This window comes from Triturus cristatus, chromosome 6 (genome assembly GCF_964204655.1).
Source record: "Triturus cristatus chromosome 6, aTriCri1.1, whole genome shotgun sequence".
NCBI lineage: Eukaryota > Metazoa > Chordata > Amphibia > Caudata > Salamandridae > Triturus > Triturus cristatus.
Genome location: NC_140589.1, coordinates 320,216,915 through 320,241,269, shown reverse-complemented (window position 1 = coordinate 320,241,269; position 24,355 = coordinate 320,216,915). Strand labels below are relative to the sequence as shown.

Genomic DNA, 24,355 nt, shown 5'->3' with positions numbered 1-24,355 from the left:
ATATGCGCTCCACATATATTATGAACACAAGGAACTATTCTCTGAGGGGCGGGGTCTGTTTGTCCCATATTTTTATGAGCAATCTATTCATTCCACTTGTACAGGAAGCCAAACCAGTACAGGGGTTACCCGGCATTGGGCCAGCTGCAGGCGAGGCGTCGTCACAGAGGGACCTTGGAAGCAGGTAAGAAGCATGGACTAGACTCTCAAGTGTGACACCTGAATAATTTGCGCAAATGCTCGAAGTTTTGCATTGGTTGTTCCATTCCTAAATTATCAAAAGAAAATATAAGAGGCCTGTGCTAATGGCAGGTGAGATTAATGATCAGTCTACTAAGAATAGAAAGTTACTATATTTTGGCACAACTGAATTTCATAAATATATGTAACATATTTAGTTTAGGTATTGTGTGTGGAATGCCATTTCACTTCTACCCCTTTGTTTGCTGTATATCTTGTCAAATTTGTTAGCAGTGAATGAAGAAATAACTAGCAAACTGACTTGATTTTCAGTAAGATGTAGTCCTCGAATTGGTCACTCCCTTGTGGCTTCTGTTGTCGTATCCGAGATGCAGAAATGTTAGTTTAGGTAGTATGGGAGAGGGCATAAAAGATTGTGATTCTGACATGAGGTAAACATTCTTTACAGCTTTTTTAGATGGATGCTCCAGCCTTCTCATTCACTGTCCAACGTCTCAGTTGCTGTTGCAGTCCAGCAAGATTGTGAGGGCCGAGCTTTTCCTTGATTGTATTTTACAGAGTCTAGAAATATATTGATGGTTCTGTGTAATAAAACATTTTCAGCAGTAGGTAACCAGTTATAGATAGATTTTCGTGGGAGGTGGTAGGCTTTTGCTGATTAACAGATAAGCAAAATTATTTCAACCCCACTTTTGGAGTTGTTGGTCCAAATTCTTGTGCTTCCTGAACTTAGTTCACAATTGCTTACACTGTGCAGTTGTCAAGTGCTTTCTGAAGAATCGGTAGCTGAATTCTGCTCTCAATGTTAGATTGAAATCATTGTAGGCTCCTGGGCTTTGGACTCTAAGGAACCCACCTCCATATCTCTGCCTATCTGGCAGACTTCATGAAGTGGCTGACCGAAAGCAACATATTAGTGTATAGTATGAGGCCAGCTTCTACAGACCCACGAGATAATGGTTCCATAGCTCGGTGTGTGGAGCAAATCATTTTAAACTTCAGTGGCTCCAGTTGGGAGCTTTTACAGGTGGCTTTGTTGCATCACGTGTATATGAATGAATGCAATATTTATGTTGGTAGCATGTGTTGCTGTAGATACACATGCTCTCCATATTCCTGTCATCTAGTATTGGGCTTGGACACTTGCAAGATGTTTTTCTTCTAAGAAGTCTTTACAATCACAAGGTATATCGTGACTCCTTCCTTAGCTGCAATATGCATGAGCACTGACTGCATGTTAGATTGTTTGTGTCCGCCATCGGGTTCGGATATGCTTGGCTGGGGGGCTGCGTTCGACACGTTTCTTCATCTCCATTTGGGCCCAACCGATATATTCCCGGACTCTGATATCTGAAAATCATCTGTTGCTGCTTTAATTTACAACTGTTCCCTTCCAGAGACTGACCTGCATCGACTCCATGCACCGAGGAGCCTTCGAACTTGTGCTCCTTGACCTCGATGACATTCAACATCTTTTTCGACAAAGAATGTGCACATGGACTAGATGCTCTTTCAGAACTATCCTGAGTGTCACCGGAAGTTCCCCTGGACCGTTAACCACCAGGTGTATTAACTTTGTCTGTCTACTGTCCATGACAACAATGCATGAGAGACCTGGCTGAACTTATGTTCGAAGAATACACGTTTATATTGGCAGAAAAGAAGGTGGGCACACCACAAGATGCAGAGGCAGGCTTATGACGATACTTGAGACATCTTCGGGAAACGGCCCTCCCCTGGCATCGAGAAAGCCGAAAAGGCCAGGCCCTTGGGCCTTTCGCTCCACCAAACATCACCTACTCAAGAGACCATCTTCTCTTCAGGTTTAGACTTTGAGCCTTTAAACCTCCAGGCTCACAGAGGCTCCACGCCTTCGGGACCCCGATTCAAGACCTTGGAGCAGATTGTGAGTATGGCTGAAGTTGAATCACACACCAGGCCTACCAAAAGACCTTGAGTCTAGGCAGAGCACTGTCCTTTAGATGGTCAGACATCCAGCCTTTCAATAAACACTCAGTTCTCTGGGGCCCCAATGTTCTCTTGCACCAGTCGGCATCCACCAAAAACCTTGGAGCTGACGCCTCCCTGTATATGGGTGCTACCCAGTCAAGCCCAACATCACTTCAGAGTCTGAAGATCCTTTTAACACCAGCACCAAAGCCAGCCTCCACTGCAAAACTGATAGCATCTGAGAACACAATGATTGCCCAAGCCATCGGTGTTAAAGGCACCACCGAATCCGAGACCTGCATCGCACTCAAGCTATTGGCATCGAAGACGCCCTTGGTGCAGAGCTCCAGCGTTTCAGAGAAACCTATCCTCCAACAGCTTTGGATGCATGACAAAATACATCTCTTTATTCATCCTCATACCAGCATGATTTCCACAAGACTGCCTCCAACGTCCGAAGAGATTTTGCCTCGCAGGCAAAAGCCTACCTTTGTGGAGGAACTTGCCTTGGAACCTCCCCCGGTGCCCAAAAGCAAGAAGTGCAAGCGCAAGGACACCAGCCCCATTCTATTTGGCCCACTCCTCCATTCCCTCCTCTTCACATCCTGCACCTCCTCGTCCACCACCCCACACTTCACTACTGCTATATTCATGGGGTGGTTACCCTCACTCCTCAGAGAGATAGGCCTGACCCTTCACTCAGGTGACCCTGATTAATACACCAATCTGGTCGCCACTAATGATCCATGAGATGACTATGATGTAGATTCCATAGGGGACTCAGATGTGGATCACTACCCAGCTAGGTTGTCACCTCCAGATGAAACAACCACGTATCATAAGGTCATCCAAACTAGATGTGCAATTTCTCCATGACGGCGACAATTTCGTCGTGGAAACCTTATTTATATATCGAAAACAAAGTGCATTTTCTGCCTCTGCTGAAGGCACCCACAGACGCAATCAAAGAGCCAGTCAAGGCCAGGATGGTCACACTTAGGGTAGATAAAAAAATATACCCCTCCATGACCCCTCATACATCAGGGAGTCAGATCACTCAAGATTAGCTGGTGGTTCACACTGCACATAAGTGCACTCACTCCGAGGGCATGGGCGAAGCACCTCCTCACGATAAAGAGAGGGCGCTCCTTCTTGTACCACATACCAATGGTTAAGGCCTTTATGGAGGGCCTCAAAAAGGTAAGCCCTCCCAGAGATCCCCTGCTCCAGTGTGAAACCTCAGTGTAGTCCTCACCAGACTCATAGGGCCCCTTTTAAGCCCTTCCACTATTGCCCTCTCCAGAACCTCTCCTGGAAAGTGGATTTTCTAGTGACAATTACCTCTCTCAGAAGCATTAGCGAATTACAAGCACTTGCATTACAGGACCCCTTCGTTCAAGTTCACAAGGCAAGGCAGTACTCAGAACCTACCCTAAGTTCCTGCCTAAGGTGGTTTCCTCTTTCCACCTTAACCAGACCATTGAGCCTCCAGTCTTATTATGTGTCTGTAATCCAATATCTAAGTGCAAACGCACCTTCACCAAATTGCAGAGCTTCGTTTGCCTGGTAATCAAGCCATTTTTGCTCATAAACTGAACAAAGGTGTGGAAATGGCTTTGTAACTGGTGGCCGAATTTTCTAGCTATAATATCTTCGATTCCCATAGATTGTCATATGTTTTCGCCTGTTTTGCTCAGGAAAGCCTGCGAACGTGGCATTTTCTTGAACACCCAGATAGATGGTATCTGTTCCCATTCGATGCCTGAGGCCATTAACTGTTATTTCCTGTGACGGATTAATTTTCGTGTGACATGATGCCTCCCGCGGAAAATGCTTCCTGACATGTCCTAAATACAATCGGAGATGAACTGCTATTTGGAAATGCTTTTAAAGCTGCAGTGCGGCCGCTGGCTGCGCGCGCGGTCCCCTCCAGGCGTAGAGCGTGAGTCATCCTGCAGCGTTGGTTTCCATAATGCGGCGAAGGGGGGCATCTCTAAAGGATGCGGCGCCATCTCGCTCTCAATGAGGCTCGCCGCACCCATAATGCACCGTGGCATATTAATCAATAGGCGGCCGTATCACTTGATACCCCTGGCCGTGCGTCAGCGCGTTGTGTTCACCCAGGCGTGCTCGGTGTGCAGTGATTACGAATGCGTATGGGCTGGTGACTGACTGCTGGGGCAAGGTGAATGATGGGAAGCCCGCATGAATGAGATGCTGGCGGCGCGAGTTCATTGACTCGCGCCAGGCCCTGCTTTTTAAAGAGCCTCCCACGAGATCTCACTTGGATTCAATTAGCAGGCGCGTGATTCAGTGCAGTAGTAATGTGTTTTTAATGGCTGGCAAAATGCACTCACCGCGCGCGCATTTTCTTGTGTTGCTGTTCCAGGTTAAAAGATGAATCTTCCTCGAGCGACGAAGAGGGCCGGGCAGCCAACCAGAGCGGGGGCTCCATGCCGTCCAGCCAGAGCCACCTCCCGGCATCCTCGGGGGTCACGTACAAAAAGACCCTCCGGCTCAACTCGGACCAGCTCGTGAGTCTGCACTACTTTCTGGCTAGGTTTGGCGCACAGTTGGCGGCCTTAGCATAACCAACTGTTTAGGACACCTCCCTTGTTCCATTTACTGCTAATTGTTAGCCTTTCTGATTGCAGGAGTAAGTCTTGTATTTACAGTCTTTGTCGATCGAGCACGTGCCAAGTTGAAGTGCCTTACGTAGAACACTGTACAGGCCATAAAGAAAAATATGCAATAAAATGAGTTTTGGGAAGCTAAGAAATGTATCTTAGCTACACAAGTAAAATAAGTATATATATACACACAAACAAAAGTGCTTTAATACTTGTAAGGGGCATGGAAAGCGCTATACAAATATGAATAAAATCTTTAGTACTAGTCTCAGGTGCGTACACAAAAGAAAACAGATTTATACTCTGCGTGTAGCTGAGGGTGCGCATGTGTGTGTGTGTGTGTAACTTATGCCTAGAGTGAAGATGATGTATTGTTTCACTACGCTGATGGACACCATATTATAGTGAGCCCAGCTACTTATGTAAATTGTAGGTTGGCGCAGGTCTGACCACTTGTTTCACTAAATGGACCTGAGGCTAGTGTCCCTGGTTTCAATCTTTGAGCTGTGCAGTGATCTTGGTTGGACAAATACATTTTACTTAGCAAACTTGACTGTCCTTGCCCATTTCTACACCCAAGTCCCTTGTGTACGTTTTGTGTCCTTGTTCAGTTTTTGTAGGTTTCTGCTAGAAACGCATACGAAGAGGTTTTTAGTGAACTAGAACTGGGGTGCTATAGTGCTGACCAGTGTGGTGGCACAAATGGACAAAGTAGGTTTTTTGGGTTAGTCTTGGACAGTGGGATGGAAACATTGCTCCCAGGCTGCTAATGAGCGAGTTCTAGAAACGCAGCACTGCACAGATAGCATGAATGTCAATTCCCCAAAATGCCAGGGGTATCAGATTTGACGTCATGCATCCTGTGACCTAAGATGATAACACAGGACTGACCGCTAGTCCTACCCTCAACCCACCAGCCACCTCCTAGTTAATGCTGAGGGGCTAAGAGGATGCCACAGTGTATAAACTGCAGAAAGTGCAGAAACGTGTTGGGTGTTTGATATGTGGATAGAGGTTACACCAATCCCAAGAGAGGCATAGCCCACTCATTGGGAGTCAGGCTGAGACAACGTCACTCTTTTTACTTATTTACACAGAACCGATATACAACTGGATCAGAGTCGACCCCTTGTACACCCATTGCAATCGTGGCGAGTTACTGTGCAATAATATTGCCTTGGGTTGAATCTGAAACTGGACCTTGTTGTTTTACTCCATGGCAAAATTAGTGCCCAATTCAGTGTTTCCGAGGTTGAAATGAGGGATAGCCTGGGTCTTCAGGAGTTGTTGTACCCGATTACCACAACATTTCCCTCTTTTTAAACCTCTTTTTCAAGTGCAAATTCCTCTAATACTTTAACGTAATTTTGGAGAGAAAATTTAAAGGAGTGCGGTAATAGCGCACCAATCAGAATATAGGCTAAAACAGTGTTAAAGCCCAGTCTCTTTCCAGTACGCTTGCATTTAGGTGATAAACAAGAAAAGCCTAGTAGTGTTTAGTCTCCAAAGTTTCAGAAAGCGCAGTTCCTTGATTAAAGGTACTAAATAACTCAACCACCCCCAGAGGTCTGACGTTCTACATTATGGGCCCAAATTCACGAATTTTTTGTTGTGACATACTTGTAGCTTACCTCTGAATTCCAGCAGGCAGCCAGGAATAAGCCAAGAGAACTCCTGGCTTACTCCTGAAATTCATGCGTGCGCCACGAGTAATGAAAGAGTGAACCAAGGTACTTAAATATTAATCATTGTGAATGTGGAAAGTACATAAAAAAAGCATTAAAAACAGCATATACTTGCACTTTGTGGTTCTTAACTAAAGCTTTTTAAATATAGCAGAGTTTAAATGCTACTTTGTTTGAAAGAAGTCATGAAGTTGGCTGCCATTATTACATAAATCCTGCGTTTTCAGATTTTCAATGCCTGCTCAATACTAATGCCTTTGTGTTTGCATGTGTTTTTTTTATTTTCAGAAAAGCCTGAAGCTGAAGAATGGCCCCAATGATGTGGTCTTCAGTGTCACCACACAATACCAAGGGACGTGCCGCTGCGAGGGTACAATATACTTATGGAACTGGGACGATAAGATTGTCATTTCAGATATTGATGGAACAATCACCCGGTACGGTCGCCGCCATGTTCTGTGATTGCTTTGTCGTTTGTGCCGGTCACATTCTCTTCTGCAAGTGATGATTACTGAGATGCAAGGAGCTGCTTTTTACTTCTAATACTGTACTTCAATTTAAGTAAATTATAGTGGGCAGGGTGCCCTGCTGTGGATCTGATTTCACAAATATCCATGTTGAGCAAATGGCCCTATTCTCTGAATTCTACCCAGCAATTTTGCTCTGGAAAATCAATGGAACACTGTTTATAAAGTCCCATACCTGCAGGCATAATGGCTGTATGCACTATTATTATAGCATATTAAACCTCTTCTAATGTGAAACTGTATGCATTTTGAACTCCTTGAACATTTTGCATAATCCAGCCCCAAATGTTTTTTCTAGCTGTGTTAAAAAGGGATCTGTTCTTATGAAATTTTAATTTTGTTTAATTAACTGATTAAACAAATGCTAGATTTAATATAATAATGCAAAGCGTAATTCATTTCTATCTCAGTAAAAAAAAACATTGTAATAATGGACTCATTGACCTAGCGTTATCATAAGAAGGGTAGCTTCAAAGTGAAAGGAGTGAGTTGATGGTGCAAGCTAAATAACATATACCACACAGACCATAGGACATTTTCTTGCTGGACAGTAAAACAAAATTCCACCTTCACCTTTTATTTGAAAAGTTGGTTTTGTGATTCTCTCTTTTTGATATGTCCCTCTGAAATGCTTTCTAACCTTCAGGTAGGACACATTTTCTTTTGTCACAATCTCGTAAACAATCTGAAAACCAATAATGATTTCACAACAAAAACTGCTTATCAGTTGTTAGCTGGTTTTGGGATGGACAAAGCCGAATGCAAAATCGAAACAGAGGTACAACTGAAGCACTTACGGCCTGATGCACGAGAGGGTGTTGCGGTCACAAAGTCTGTGAATCACAAAGTAGCAGAGTATTAAAGAAAGATTACTGTTCACACATGTCTTTGTGGTTGCAAACCATTGCAAGGGTAAGATCCCAGAGAGTGGGTGGTATCCATTCCCAAAGCAGAACTGTCCATGAGAGACAGATTCCACTCTGGGAATGTGGGCTTTGGGCGTTGATGGAACTGCATGTTCCCCACAATGCCCTTTGCACCATGCCAGGTTTTTTTTCAACCAGTAGTTTTTATTGAACTTTATATGATTTAAAGTAGACAGTTACAGCCAGAATATAGAATAATGCAAGGTGAGCATTGTCATCAATACCTCACTACTGTTGTCTAAATCTAAAAATATGACCTCCACCTTCCTCTTCCCTGTGGCTTTAACACGTCTTCAAATCTGCTTTACACAAACTCAGCTGTAGTTTTAACCACTCATCCTGTCAGCCATCCAGAACTCTTTGGTGTCTCTAGTGGGAGAACAAGTCTAATACTTTAATCCTAGGGGATCATGTGCTCCTGAGAGGTCAATTGAGGGGCATTGCAGTAATGGCCTCCAGATTTTCTCAAATCAGTTTCATTTTTACATGGACGCCCATGCCCTTTTGACAGACCTCGGCAGGTTTAAATTGAAATCTGCAGATGTGAATGGAGGAATGGAAACTCTGCTGTCCATCACAGGCCTCCATCACTGAGTTTGTAGCCCTTTTGGTAGGATTGTCAAACCGAATCTTGCCTTATAGTTATTAATCGCCTGAATTCTACGAGCCCTTGTGAATGGACATTTTGCACTGCGACAGGTTAGAGCATTTATCGTAGCACAAAATATTCTCTGGTCTCAAACCAGTTGTTGTGTCGAAACAGTGACTGTTTTGTGAGATCAGAACTATACATCTGGCCCTTAGTCCCATTGGTCTGCTTTTTTGTTTCTAAACCTAACATACTGTTTTCCCACTGAAATTAATTCTTCGCATTTTGAACGTTGTGCTCTACTGCACATGCACACCCAAAATACTTTGTAGAAATTTAAATATTTGAAATAACTGCATGGTAATCCAATGACAAAACAAAATGATTTTTATTATTATTAGTGGCATTGGCATTATCATGATTGTCTTAATCTAAAAAAACACAATAATGATAATGCTAATTTAGTGCAATTATAATTAACAAAAGTATTTATTAGTTTTACTAGTAATAGTTGCATAAGTATGTGGCATTATACACATTAATAAGAGTAGTAGCGTTGTAATACTTGAATAATACCTTTTCTGTTACTTCATTACAGTAGCTGTTACTGTTCATTTAATTTTTTTTATTATACTCTTTTTTTTTTCTCCAGGTCGGATACCCTTGGCCATATTCTTCCAACTCTTGGCAAGGACTGGACCCACCAAGGAATTGCTAAGTTGTACCACAAAGTTAGCGAGTAAGTAGCTAGCAAATCCTGGCCTGCACTACAGAGGTTGCATCCTCTGTGCATTTCCTTATTTTTACTTGTCAATTCTTCTTGAAACATGTAGCCCCATTGCTTGGGAAGTGAAGGTAAATACTGTAATAGCCGTAAGTACGAACTGAAAGTTACTTGTAGGGGGGGTGGGGGCGCAATTAATTAGGGCTTCACATAATTTTGTGAGTTAATACATTTGGTCCTTCTGTATACACTGCAAATAACTACATTTCAAAGGAAATTGAAATCTTGTGTTTTTCTTTTCTCTTCGGAAAATGAGGTGTCCAATTAAATGCAGTAAAAGACCATGTAGAAATAACTTTGCTTTGCTTAAGTGTACTGGCGGCTTTACCTATTCATTCTGATGGAGTCTTACTGCTAATTCCATATAACAATAGTTAAATAAATGTGTGTCCTTAAAGACACACCACAACAATTGGACAGGGAGTCAAGGCAATGACTTTTGGCAAGCATTCTTGATTTTGAACACTCTCAATGTTTTATCTGGGACAATTTAGTTCACTGTGTCTTTGTTAAACAGCCTTTTATTAAGTTATTGTTTAATATATGGTACCATACACTGAGAGAATAACATCTCTGATATATTACAGTCACAATAGGCTTTGCATGCAAGCAGGTGCTAAATACAATAAATATAAGTGCTTTCTGTTTCTTTTGCTTAGAAATGGCTATAAATTTTTATACTGCTCAGCGCGTGCTATCGGAATGGCAGACATGACCAGAGGCTATCTGCACTGGGTGAATGAGCGAGGCACAGTATTACCGCAAGGCCCGGTGCTGCTGAGCCCGAGCAGTTTGTTCTCCGCTTTGCACAGGTATGACACATTTAATCTCAAATCGGGGGAGTGGGACTATTCTGGGAAGTAAATTCTCTTTTGGGATTGCAGACCATTGTAGGTTCACCCAAACCATAGACTGCCAATCATCAATACCTAAGATGCCTTTAACAACTTCTAGTTGAAGGGCTAATTAAGTTGGTAGTAATAAAAGACTGACTCCTTTCGTTTGAGTGGTAGAAGAAGTAGGACTTCTTAAAGTTAAACACATCTAAGATTGCACTCCAATCTCTAGACTTCCAAACACTTGTTCAAGATCTCAACCATGACTCCATCCTTGCCTGTCGTTCTAAGCCCATTGTCGCTCCCTTAGGACTGTTCTCCGTGGAGCAGTCAAGCTTATATTGAGCACAAGGGCTTCCAATCACATAACCCCTGGTAGCTACAAGCAGGCATAAGTGATATATAAGAAGTAATCAAATATGGGGGAGAAAATTATTGTGTATTAGTGTCATGTTATTTGTCAATATTCCTTCGAAAACACCCATTTATATCATTGAGTAAAAGTAGATACTGCGGTTCTTATTTCCAGGTTTCACTTTTATTTTTCTTATTTCAGGGAAGTGATAGAAAAAAAGCCAGAAACGTTTAAAATTCAGTGTTTGACAGACATTAAAAATCTCTTCTATCCAAATTTGGAGCCCTTTTATGCTGCTTTTGGAAACCGACCAACCGTAAGTATGACTCGAGACCTTTGTTATTTGTTAATATTTGGTTAGTTTGGTTTGTTATGAACAAAGATGCGTGTATGTCCCTGCTTATAATGGCGTTTAAGGTCGATACAAAAGTGTATTTAAGGATCTATATTTTAGGAATAATATTTACCCAGTCGCCTTCATTTTCTGGTACTATACTATCATAGAAATATTGCACAAGGATATCCGTTATCTAATTAAATACTAATATTTATTAAAGAAAGATATACAATATAGATTGGCAAACAGTTCCCTCCACTGATTGCATCTTCCATCACGATAAAAACCCTGGTGGGTAGATAGTGTTTCTCTGATAGCACCAGGACGCATAAGGAAGGAAATGGGCACAAATGGTGGGTTCGATTTCAGGTAAATAGACTAGAACAACCATTGCAATACTGCACACCCTTTCTGTCACCAGTCTCCACATTTTGCCACAATATTCTCTGACAGTCATCTTCAACTGTCAATCCCTGAAGGTTAGGAAGCTTCATTTTTTCATCAAATCGGAAAATATGCTCAATATGACAATAAATGAGTATATAACGTATAAAAGTAACATATAAAAATGTTATTTGACTGTGGAAACTTCCATGGACTGCATGATTGACTCAACTGCTTACCGTGACTGTATTGTTAATTTGTCTGTATTACTCATGTATCTTTCTACTTATATTGTCTTGCTTGTATTCCACGTAAACTCTTTTTCATTCTTTATTTGTAAGTAATAGTTATTCTCCTCCTGTTTTGAATCCATGTTATCATGCATATTACATATTTTATTTATGTCCCGGGCCGCCACTGTGAGCACTAGGCGGTTTATAGATCTGGGAAGCTGTTGTTCATGCTAGCTTTTTGGACCAGACCTATGCTGTGACATCATGTGTCACCAATATAAGTAGTTATTTGTGATTGTGCATATCCTATTGCTAAATATATTTATTTGCATGTGTCAGGAGGTCACTTCAGTTTTGAGTACATATAACATTTACCTCTTGTCAGTTTTTGTATATGCTTTAATGCTGCATCTGTGGTCGCCACTCGTTTGTTGTGCTGTACACAGTTGTATAGAGCCAGATTAGAAACTATTCCTTTGCTCGTTGATGTTTTCACCAGACAGTAAACCAGTCAGCTCGTGTAGACAGCGGAGCACACGTGGTAAACAATAATCTTTTATTAATACCTTTTTGGGATAGACAGGCTACTGATCTGGAGGCTGGATTATACCCAAGACAACTCGCGCGTGCCCAAAAAGCCCCAAAATAGATGAAACTTGATAGATCTATTACTGGTTTCAAGTGTCAGTCAGTCACAAATTTTTCAATTGTAACTGTAACTCGGAGAGAATGTAGGCGCACTCCATTCAGTAGCAAACATCTGTAATGGGCATCTTAGCCCCTTACTGTTCTGGGCAGAAAAGGTGTGAGCACTCTGCTGCATCGCCAGATGGTATTCAGTAGGAAGGGTCAACCACTGCAAGACGTTGTGCTGCCCCTCTCTTTAACTAAGCCTTACCCTTTCAGAAATGCCCATAGGTGCCATACTCCTGAATGAATGTGCAGTATTGACAAGGTTCAGTTAAAGTGCTGCTCCTGTCAAGTAAGCCACTTGCTTGATAGATATAAATGGGCTTCATAAGTCAAATAACTCTGCATTTTAGCGACTTTCTTTGTATTATAACTGCATAATTAGTTCTCTTTTGGACAGTAAGATGTTGTTCTACATCTCTCTGTAGATCCTTTCGACAGTACATCCCTTTTCAATGTGGTTTCATGCCCACATCCTAGGTTTCTTCCATTAGCAGTAGGCGGTAGCTGAATCAATATATATTTTTAACTGTGGTCTTCACCATTCCATATTGGAAAATAATGATACATGAAGTAGATGCCAGGAAGGTATTACTTTCTATCTTGGTAGGGTAGACAGATGCTCTTGTGAGCATCTCATTTGACTCCATTAAATGTCTGTATATAAATCATTTATTATTTTAGAAGCACATCATGTGCTATATTGATTTTTTTCTGGTCATTTTTCCAGTAGAAATATTTACATATACACCCTTTCTATGTATGTATTCCGCATATCTTAAACCCTACACACCCTTTATATGTATGTATTCTGAATATCTTAAATCCTAAATTTGAGCTTAAGTCTCATCGATTTCCTCTTCAAAACATTCATTTTCTGCCGACTTTTATAGTTACATTGAAAGTTAACCGGAGCAAATATTATTCTGCATCTAAACCTATTGTTGGTAGTCGTTCTGCCTTAATCGATAATTCTTTTTCGGATGTTTTTGCAGTTATTGGTTTCAGTACTTTAGGGCTTCACTGATTACATAGTTATAACTATTGAGATAGAGGATTGATTTGAGCCTGCAAATCATTATGGTCTGCAGTGTCAGACTTGGAAGTTTCTGTTCTAAGTATACATCACATTTTATAAAGTTGGTATATCCATAGTCAGCATTTCATGTTCAATCTGCAGTTTTTTTCAAAAACATATTCTCAGAATTCCATCCTTCTCTGCAAACCTGTGCATTAGAGCAGATGAACAGTTTTATAATTTGTCCAAAAGAGGGCTAGTATAACAGCATCCAGTACATCTGGCATTTCTGCTTCCATTATGTCTTCTCAGAGCCAGTTCATGACCAGATTGAGCCATGTAAAATGAAGACTATCACTAGAAATACTGTTGGAGGATAAATTGTGTACTGCACAGGTATAACATGATAGTGTTCCCTTCATGATCATATTATTTTTCCCCATGGGCATGACAGTTCTTTTATGTGCATGTCCATGCATTACATTTGTAAGTTGGCCAGCCGAGTTTCAGAGCATACCCATAGTGGACTTTGTAACCACAATACTAACAGATTCTGCTATGTTTTTGAAGGTTAAGGAAAGCCTTACCTTATCAGGGAAAGCACCACAACTGAATCCACTTGGTTTCTCAAATTGTGAACAATATTAGATGTGGGTGTCACATCTAAATGATCCATTTTGGGGTGGATTTGGGATAGACGTAAAGAAACAACTTTTGAACCAGGTAGTGGTCCAGAAATTGAAGTGATTGTAAGTGACATCACAAGAAATATAATTCTTTAGAACACACCTTCAAGGGGGCTGATGGCACATTTTAAAGACCATATTTGAAGTATGTTATCTAAGGTAAATTAAAGGTAAGCAGCTCTTCGCTCAGAGAAGGCCGGGACGCCTTACATATAGGGTACCTATTATTCCCCTCCCTTCATCATCTGCCCTAAATGGGAGACTTCTGTGCCTAAGCAGCCGGAAACACAAATAATCTTCCTCCTAATGTTCTCTTCATTCTAGCTCTTTTCAGCTGACATGTACCTCAGGAACGATAGATGTTGTAAGACAATAAGATTACACTCATCTTTCGATATCTAATGTCTCGATGTCTAAAAGCTTATGTTGATCTATTTGCTAGATACAAGTTCATACATGGTAGCCACAGGGGCAGGACCAGCTCTACATTAAGATCACTACTAGCAGCTGCATTACAGCACTACTACATATTGCACAAGATGGCGCTAGGTTGCAGGAATTGGCCCCGAAAATGTCTTAAAATGAAGGTGAAAGGAAACTTGCATGAATCGAAAACTTTAATTTTGCTTGGGTCTCTGACCTGGCATCCTTGAAGGGGGGAAAATCACTAACGTTTTGCCTTCAGACCTCCTGTTTTGCTGACTTTGTTTTTGCTGGGCTTAGGACTATGCACACTTTACCACTGCTAACCAGTGCTCTCTCCTTAAAACATGCTAAGAATGGCTAATACCCAATTGGCATATTTAATTTACTTGTAAGTCATTATTAAGGTGTCACTACCTGTGGCCAGGGCCTGTAAATTAAATACTATTAGTGGGCTTGCAGCACTGATTTTGCCACCCACTTCAGTAGCACTTTAAACATGGCTCAGGCCTGCCACTGCAGTCTGTGCGTGCACATTTTAAATGCCATTGTGACTTGGCAAAATAAACCTTTTGCCTGGCCCAAAATGTTCCTTTTTAATACAGGTATGTCACCCCTTGGGTAGGCCCTCGGCAGGCCAGATGGCAGGGTGCAATGTATTTAAAAAGTAGGATATGCACTTTTAGGTTTTACATGTCCTAGTAGTGAAAAACTTTGAAATTCGTTTTTCACTACTGCAAGGCCTACCTCTCCCATAGAATAACACTCGAGTTACCTTATTACATTTATTAAGCTGTTGCTTCCAAATGAGAACAGGTACCCAGTTCATGAAAGGTGTCTCTGCAATTGTAACAAAAAATCCTAAGTTATGGTGAAGTTGGATTTTAAACTACAAGTTTGAAAATGCCACTTTTAGAAAGTTGAAATTTTCCTGCCTTAGCCATTTTGTTCCTGCAGCCTGTCACTGTGTCACATGATTTGGTATAGTTGACCATTGGGCTTTGTGTATTCCTCCTAAACAGACTCGCACAATAGGAAACTTTGGTGTGTCTGGATGGGCCATCACTTGCAGGATTGAAGGAAGGAGTTGGGTGCAGCCCCACTTACACTTGAAAAGGCAGTGTCCTACCTCCACACAAAGGGCTGCATACCCCCTGTAGTTAGTCTGGAGCCAGGCCAGAGAGGGCATGGTTCATGTGCACTTCGAATGCATGCCTTTAGAAGCTTCTCCCCATTTCAAGGGCACAGCAGTGTATACATACCAGACCTCATACACCAACTCTTCAGTATACTTCTTGACCTGTGGGTACTCTGCCAGGGCGAAGGACTGCTGTGCTGCTGAAAGGACTGCCACTCTGCTGGACTATTGCTCTGAAGGACTGCTGCCTGCTGCCCACGTGCCTACATGAGAAGGACATCTCTGGGACCCAGAATCCCAGAGTGACTCCAAGGGCCAGGTGATTGGCCTCCTGGCCTGGCCTCAGGGACACAATAGGTTTCCAACAACCCTGCAGCTGCACCTGAACTCTGCCATCTGTGAGTCGACCCTGCCAAGTGGTGCCACCCCAGTATTGAACCCTTGGAAGTGGGTTTATGGTGCTCTGCCAGCCTCTGTGGATTCAGCGAAACGGACACATCTCCTCTGCTGACGGCGCAAACCAGAGCAGAACCGATGTATCACTGCTCAATCATGGTTTGGACCTGTCTCAAAGACCCGGAACTGCAGCTGCATGACGCAGGCCCTCAAATCCCTCATCAACCACAGCCTCGACAACTAACTCTGCATCACAGCTCCTCAAGCATTCGCCTACAGCATCCTTGGTGGCTACCAATGACCTCGCACTGCAGCCGCACAACATCTCGGAACCAATGCATCGTCTCAGCTGAACGACTATCTACGATGTGGATCCTCGCAATTCTTCTCAAACTAGCATTTAAGGTACTTTGTTCAGCCAGACTAGCTGGTTACCTGTAGCCGACCCACGCTCCATCGAGGTCGGCCTGAATTTGTGACTTTACCCGGTCTGGCAGAACCAGATATCCACAGTTGGCGCTTTGTGCTTTTTGGCGCTATTTTCACTAATATCTTTAAAACTGCATATCTGAAAGAGAGTATTAGTTATAGATTCCTTACTGTAGAATTACCCCCAGGCGTCAGACTGGATCCGGAGAATTTTTTCTCAGCAGTACCCCTGCGCGTCGTTAGGTGGCGTCGGTCGCCTCTGTGTTCGTTCTCAGAGTCGTGATCGCCGGGATGACGTTGCGATATCTACTTAGATGCCTCCCCTGCACGCTGACATCAGTTCTTTCTTTTTCTGCACCTGCCAACGCAGATCCCGAGAGAGCAGTACCCTTAGTCATTTTTGACTAAACTTTTTGACTTTTGTCGACATCTTTTTTGAAGTCTTACGACTCCTGGTGCACAAGGAATGTCAAATCGTCGACCCGGTTTCGGGCCTTGTGACTCCTGTCACAAGCTGATGTCGGACACCGATCCGCACTTCTTGTGCCTTTGGTGCCTGGAGCATGACTCTGAGCCCGACCACGACTCGAAGTCGTGCTCAGACTTTTGTACAACTGTTCTTCCCTGGCGTTCCTCATCACCCAGAGTTGCAGCCAGAGGAGGGTCTGTTGACCCTCTGGCAGACCAGTAGGAGAGAGGAGTTGGGTGATGCCAGTGGTCTGGATACCTCCCCAGACCTTGGTATGCTTTCTTCCCCTACCGTGGCTACAGAGGAGGGAGCTTCCTATGCTGTGATGTTGTGTAGGGCTGCTGAGGCCTTGGGCCTTGAGCTTCCTACGGTGGCAGTCAGGACTAACCTCCTGACTGAGGTGCTTCAGCCGGCAGCTGCCTCTTCGGTACCTTGCTGCCTTTCAATGAGGCCCTCACTGACGTCCTTCTGGGCTCCTGGCCCAAGCCCAGCACAGGGACTCCTGCAGATAGGATGATTGCCAGACGCCACCGCCCGGCCTGGGCGACCCACTTTTCCTCTCCCAACACCCTGGTGGTCCAAGCCTCATCTTCGAAAGGAAGCGTTTTCCCTACAGCTCCTCAAGAATGGAAATCCAAGTAGCTGGACCATCTTGGGAAGAAGATGTTTGGATCGGTGAACACCGCCTGTCTCTTGGGCCGTCAGACACATTCAGTGTGAGACACGGTTGCACAAATGGTACCACAGTGCCCGGAGGAGACCCGGGCCGTGCTCGCCCGCGTTGTTGCTGAGGGTCGAGACGCAACAAAGTGTGGCTGGATACCGCCGACTCGCTGGGTAGGACAATTTCCACGTCAGTAGCCCTGGGGCGCTATGCCTGGCTGAGAACCTCTCGCTTCTATGGGGATTTCCAATCTACCCTTTTGGACATGCCCTTTGATGGCAGTCGCCTGGTTGGTGACAAGGTGGACAACACGCTCAAGTGCTTCAAGGACTCTAGGGCTACGGCCAGGTCCTTGGGCCTTGCAGCAACTTCTCGCCCCATGCAGTCTGCCTTTCACCCCTTTCGTGGCCACGACAGGGGTGCCCCACCACGTTCCATCCAGAGCCACAGGACTGCATAAGCCACCCAGCACCTACGCAGCTGGGGACGTGGGACCCAGCATCGTGGGTCTGGGGGCCAGAGGAAGTATCAGTCCACCAATGCCCCCCTGCAGCTGCCTCCAAACCTTCCTAGTCTGACTTTTCAGGGCCACCAAGTTGCCAGTGGGCGGCAGGATCCGCCATCACCTCCCTCACTGGCACAACGTCACGTCAGACAGGTGAGTTTCGCAGATAGCCAGAAGGGGCTACTCCCTCCCCTTTGAGACTACCCCTCTCTCCATGCCACCAACACTCCATCGCATGTCGGAGGATCACTTGGCCCTCTCCATCAGGAAATGATGGCTCTCTTGGCCAAGGGTGCTATCAAGCGAGCCCCTGTGCCAGAAGTAGGTCGTGGTTGTTATTCCCACTACTTGCTGGTCGCCAAGAAGGACAAAGGCCTGCGTCATATCTTGGATCTCCGGGACGTCAACCGCTTCCTCCGGAAGGAGAAGTTCAAAATGTTAACATTGGCTCAGGTCTTGTCTGCCCTGGAGACTGGATGGTAGCGTTGGACTTGCAGGACGCCTAGTTCCACATCCCCATCCTGCCAGCCCCCAGGTGTTACCCTCGGTTTACTGTAGGCCATGAGCATTTTCAGTTTACCGTGCTCCCCTTTGGCCTTACCAGCGCCCCTCGTGTGTTCACGAAAGTGCTGGCGGTGGTCGTAGCTAATCTGCGCAGATCAGGGGTTCCAGTCTTTCCCTATCTCGACGACTGGCTGTTGAAGGCGAGCTCGCCCCAGGCTGTCGTCTCCCACCTCCAGACTACGGCGGACCTCCTGCACTCGCTAGGGTTCACAATCAACGTGCCAATATCATACATGATTCCCTCTCAGAAGCTGTTTCAGACTTATCCTCCCGAGCGGCGAGTCCGGGTTATTTGGGCTATGATACTGATGTTTCCGCCTTCTATCCCGGATTTCAGTGAGAATGACCCAGAGGCTGCTGGACCTCATGGCCTCCTGCATCCTGCTGGTGGATCATCCCAGGTGGCATATGCGGGCTCTGCAGTGGGACCTGAAGTTCCAGTGGGGGCAGCATCAGGAGAATCTTTCCGATTGCGTCCAGATCTCGGAGGGCACTGCACACCAATTGCAGTGGTGGCTAACGGACCAGGATTGGGTCAACGACAGATCCCTCTCCCTTCCTCAACCAGAGTTCACAGTGGTGACAGATGCGTCACACCTGGGGTGGGGCGGCCACATGGGAGAGGTAGAGATCAGAGGCCTCTGGTCTCCGGCATAGTCCGGGCTCCACATCAACCTTCTGGAGCTCCGGGCGATTTGTCTTGCACCAAAGGCATTCCTATTGTGAGAGGAAGGGTAGTTCAGGTGTTCACGGACAACACCACTTTTTATTATTATTATTAAGGGAATTTTGTAAAGCGCATGGTTACGCTCGGAAGCGTGTCCCCTCGCTGAACTGAAAAAACTCAGAAGCAGAAGTGAGAAGTGGGCCCGGTTATCTAGAGAATAGATGTGTTTTTAGTTTCTTCCGAAAGCTAAATTCAGATGGATCACCACTGCCAAGTGTTACTGCAACAAACAGGGCGGGGTGGGGTCATGGACCCTATGTCAAGAGGCTCTTCGCCTTTGGACGTGGCTGGAACATCAGGGCGTATCCCTGGAGGTTCAACACCTGGCAGGTTCCCTGAACGCCAGGGCTGACCAACTCAGCCGCCGGTGAATGATGGATCACAAATGGCGTCTTCTTCCGGAGTTGGTGCAAAGTCTCTTTCAGCAGTGGGAAGAGCCTTGGTTAGATCTGTTTGCCACCTCAGAGAACGCCCAATGTCAGCAGTTCTGTGTGTTGGAATTTCCAAGGCGGCACTCACTCAGCGACGCTTTTCATCACAAGTGGAATTTTGGTCTTCTATACGCCTTTCCGCCTATACCATCTCTGCCCAGAGTGCTGAAGAAGATAAGCGTGACCGGGCCCAAGTCATTCTTGTGGCTCTGGACTGGGCACGAAGAGTCTGGTATCCAGAGCTCTTGAACATGGCCATCAATCCTCCGATCAGACTGCCTCTTAGGGAGGATCTTCTGTTGCAGCAGCAGGGGACAGTCCCCCACCCGAACCTGTCCAGCCTTCACCTCCTTGCGTGGAGATAGAGCGGTGACAAATGGCCGCTTTCAACCTCCCTCCCAAAGTCTGTAATGTCATCTTGGCAGCCAGGTGTCCCTCTACTAAAACAGTATACGCCTGTAGATGGAACAAATTTGTGGCATGCTGCGCAGCAAAGGCTGTGGATCTCCTTTCTGCCCCTCTTTCTGAGGTTCTCCTCTTCATACTTTCTTTGGTCCAGCAGGGTTCTGCTCTGGGCACCCTTAAAGGCTATCGTTTGGCCATTTTGGCCTTTCTTCACCTTCCTGATCAGCCTTCTCTTTTCAAATCCCCTATTATAAATAGGTTTCTTAAGGGCATTACTCACCTCTGTCCTCCTATTCCTTTCGTAATGCCCTAGTGGGATTTGAATCTAGTCTTACCATATGTGTGTGCCTTTCAAGCCACTTCATAATTGTCCTCTCAGACTCTGAACTTCAAAAACTGCTTTTCTGAATGCCATCACCTCTGCTCGCAGGGTGAGTGAGCTTCAGGCTCTATCTACAAAACCTCTTTTCCTTGCTGTCCATCTAGACAAGGGTGTCCTTCGAACTAAGCCTTTTTTACTATCCAAAGTGGTTACCTCTTTCCACATAGAACAGACCATCACTTTGCCAACCTTCTTCCCGCCCTGCATCCTTCCAAGGAGGAGGAAAGACTCCACATCTGGATCCAAAAAGTGCGTTATCCTTTTATCTGGATTGCACAAAACAATTCCGAGTGTACGATCAACTCTTTGTTGGCTATGTGGGTGCCAAGAAAGGTCAGGCCTTGCAAAAACGGACCATCTCTCGATGGATCGTCCTTTGGATTAAGATCGGTCATTCCCTGGCGAAAAGAAGCCTCCAGTAGGACTGCGCGCCCATTCCACCAGGGCGACAACAGCCACTACTGCTTTAGGACATGGAGTCCCCCTTAGTGACATTTGCCAGGAAGCCACGTGGGCATCACTGCGCACGTTCACTAAACATTACTGCCTGGATAGTCCAGTCCGGAGAGATGGCTTCTTTGGCCGTTCAGTTCTCCAGGACTTTCTGGTGTGAACTTAGTTCGCAGACCCACTTCCGGGTTTGGTATTGCTGGAGTATCTATTCTAAGGTAAGGAATCTATTACTAATAGTCTCTTTCAGATGAACAAGTTACTTACCTTCGGTAACGATATACCTGTAAGAGACGTATATTAGTTATAGATTCCTTACCGCCCCACCCATCCTCCCGTTCTGTGAACTGACTTCCAGAGTAAGGGACTCTCTTTCAGGGGACTAGTTTTGTGCACCAGTGGTCAATGTCTTGCATGGCTCTGCGCTTCTGGTGTGGAATGTCGTGTAAAAGAACTGACATCAACGCGCAGGGGCAGCGTCTAAGTAGATACCGCGATGTCATCCCGGTGATCACGACACCGACTACAAATGCGGAGTCGACCGACATGACCTACCGACGCGCAGGGGTACTGCTGAGAAAAAATTCTCCGTATCCAGTCTGATGCCTGGGGGTAATTCTAAGGTAAGGAATCTATAAATAATATATACCTCTTACAGATACATCGTTACCGAAGGTAAGTAACTTGCTCATCTCAGTCTCTACTGATTGGATATTTGTCGTTTTGGTCTTGTTTTATTTACAAAAGGAATCTCTATTTGTCTAACTCTATTTGTCTATTTGCCAAGCTACCAGAGGAGGTGAGCATAGCTTAATTTAGGGTCGGCTTGTGCCTCACCCTGATAAGGATTGCGGTTGCTGCTTGGCCAGTGCTCACACCCCGGTCAACCAACAAACCAATTTCCTACATCCTTGCTTTAGAGCTGTGCATATCTTTCCAGGCAGTTTCGTAAATATAGATCTTCACTGGCAAGTTGTTGTATTCCATGAGCAATCTAGAATACGTCCATACTGAGCAATGGGCCCCAAGACCTAAGGCCACAAACCAGGGCTCTTGCTTGAAGGCAGTCAGTCGGAGGATGAAATTAAAAGAAAATTAGACTAATATTTATATATGTTCTCGCAATACTTCTCAAAGGAGCTAAATCACATTACAGAAACTTCTTACTCTCAGTGAAACCTTATCTAGTGATCAGGTGGCAGGATATTATCCCCAAGAAAGTGCTGGACATCCTTGTGGAGAAGATATTGTTCATACATACAATACTAGGCTCATCATTCTTCCGAAAGTCTGCTTCCACTTGCCAGGTTTCATAGCGAGGTCTCGCTACTAGGAAATTTGCAATCCTGAGCCTTCTGGGGGGTTTGGTCTACTAGGGCAATGACAATTAGAAAGCATTTTCAGTGCCACAAGAAGCTTCAAAATACTATAAAACAACATGTATATTTGTTTAGAAATATACATACATTCTGTGCTATATATGTGATTAGTAACACAGTATTACATAGGAGTATATGAAGATGATATAGGCAAGATTTAAGTTTTCACACCACTTTCCCCAATGACCTTATTGTGATAGTGTAGGCAAAATCCCTTATTCTCCCTGGACCTCAGACAACGTTCTAACAAAGTTGGGCATGTTTAGAAATGTGCTGATAAGCTATAAAAACTCTATTTACTGAACCTTTGGACATCAAAACAAACACCCCCTCTCCTTTGCAGGCAAACCCAGCCCTCCAGCTGGATTAAAAATCTATTCAAATTTCCTTTGGAAGATGAAAGGCCCAAAGCCATAGAGTCACCTTGGACTCTAATGGTTGTATTCTGAGATGTGCATGGGTGCTTCAGTGATCTTTTAACAGTGACTTATGCACAATGCAGTGCTAGGAAATCAAACTATACAAATTAGTACCATGTTTCTGTCTGCTGGGAGCATTGTTTGGATGAGGGAGGATGCAGGGTTCACAACTTTGACAAGTATGTTTCTGTTTTATACAGGATGTGTACTCCTATAAGGAAGTGGGAGTTTCCTTAAACCGGATATTTACTGTCAATCCTAAAGGAGAACTCATTCAAGAACACGCAAAGACCAACATCTCATCGTGAGTAAACGGTTTATCCTCAAAGAAATGGCACTACACTCTTGGGTAAACTGAAAGGTGTGAGCAGTAGGCAGTAGAGGCTGTATGCTGAGGGGTAGAGTGTCTTCAGGTTACAGGACAGTAGCCATATGTGCACGCCGTATAAATGTCGAATGTCAACAACAATAACAAAAAATTAGTTGTGCAAGAAATAGCAGAGCTGAGTAGGAGCAAGCAGATTTCACATTAAAAGTCCTAGAAAAGAACTGCATTGTGTTCTGTTACCTAAAGTTGTATTTGGCTTCCGCAAATTTTGTATTTACTGATTTATAGATGTTAGGCAACAGCCTTAAAATGCTGGTTTTCTTCACAGGTTTAACATAATATGAACCTACTCTGAGCACAACTCAAGAGTAGACTCAAGTCCCTCCCCTATTTTTAGAGAGGGTGATGCTACTACCCCCCAGCCCGAGCCAAAGTCATAATATCACCTTGTGACCCTCCACCAAAGCTGCTTGTATGTGCAATCTCTTTGCTGTTCCATACATGTACTATGTGGCCTCAAAGTGTGTCTGACCCCCTCCCTCAATGCCTCAGACAGGGCTGAGTGTCCCCTTTATTTCTGAGAAGGGCACAGGAAGGAATTATCGATAGAGCTTTTACCTGCAATTGGAACGTACTACTAGTCAGACTACTTAACAAGCTGGGAATGTCTTCTGTGGTCATACTTGCTAGTAACATCTACACCACTAAATTTTTTTTTCAAGAAATATGCACTTTATATAGAAGCAAGGCTTTAGGACTGAGCTGCACCTAGAGGCATGGGCAACACTCACATAAGGCATAAAGCATAAGGCAAGTAAAGGCAGTAACCTGAGGGTGCCACATGACTGCAAACGGCTCAGAAAATGGCCATTTGTCTGTGCAGGCACGGTGTTTCAGTTCTTAAAATGCTATTTTTCCGGGAGCACTAAATCCAGCCACTTACTGGTAAACTGGTCTTTCTCATGGAAAAGAATTCTATTATGAGCTTAAAGTGCTTGTTATTCTAGTTTTAGTTTTAGTGTCTTGCAGGGCTCCTAAATTGCTGTTCAGCTGCGCTCACTTTTCTTTCAGATACGATTTCATACTTGATATTTCATGCAAATGATTGTGTTTCTTTTCTCCAAGACGCCTGCAATTAGACTCCTTCTCCTTCTATTTCAGAAGGTATTGTGTGAGGCAAAGTGCCCGTGTTTAACTAACCATTTAAGTATAGACTGCCACTCAATGCCATCATTCCACAATACAGTTGTTAGGGCCAGCAGTGGTTGGCCCAACATGCCCTTCTCTCAATATTCCTATTTTTAGTAACTAGGCACAGTGCTTTGAGGGTCGTGAGGACAGGTGTAAACTGCCTTTAAACTAGTGTACAGAGTGACATCATTTTTACACCTTCTTGACCAGAGGGACTGAGCTAC

General features: G+C 44.3%; 1 protein-coding gene across 9 annotated transcripts in view; it reads left to right on the top strand.

The window, feature by feature from the left end:
* Positions 1 to 24,355, top strand: part of LPIN1 (lipin 1) — a 421,902-nt gene that overhangs the window by 377,735 nt on the left and 19,812 nt on the right. For all 9 annotated transcript variants that reach the window (XM_085610674.1, XM_085610673.1, XM_085610676.1 and 6 more), the window contains 7 exons: positions 105 to 184; positions 4,541 to 4,685; positions 6,755 to 6,903; positions 9,161 to 9,247; positions 9,952 to 10,104; positions 10,685 to 10,799; positions 22,813 to 22,916. In XM_085610674.1, coding sequence (XP_085466800.1) covers positions 105 to 184; positions 4,541 to 4,685; positions 6,755 to 6,903; positions 9,161 to 9,247; positions 9,952 to 10,104; positions 10,685 to 10,799; positions 22,813 to 22,916 — 833 coding nt within the window. The remainder of the gene's footprint in view (positions 1 to 104; positions 185 to 4,540; positions 4,686 to 6,754; positions 6,904 to 9,160; positions 9,248 to 9,951; positions 10,105 to 10,684; positions 10,800 to 22,812; positions 22,917 to 24,355) is intronic.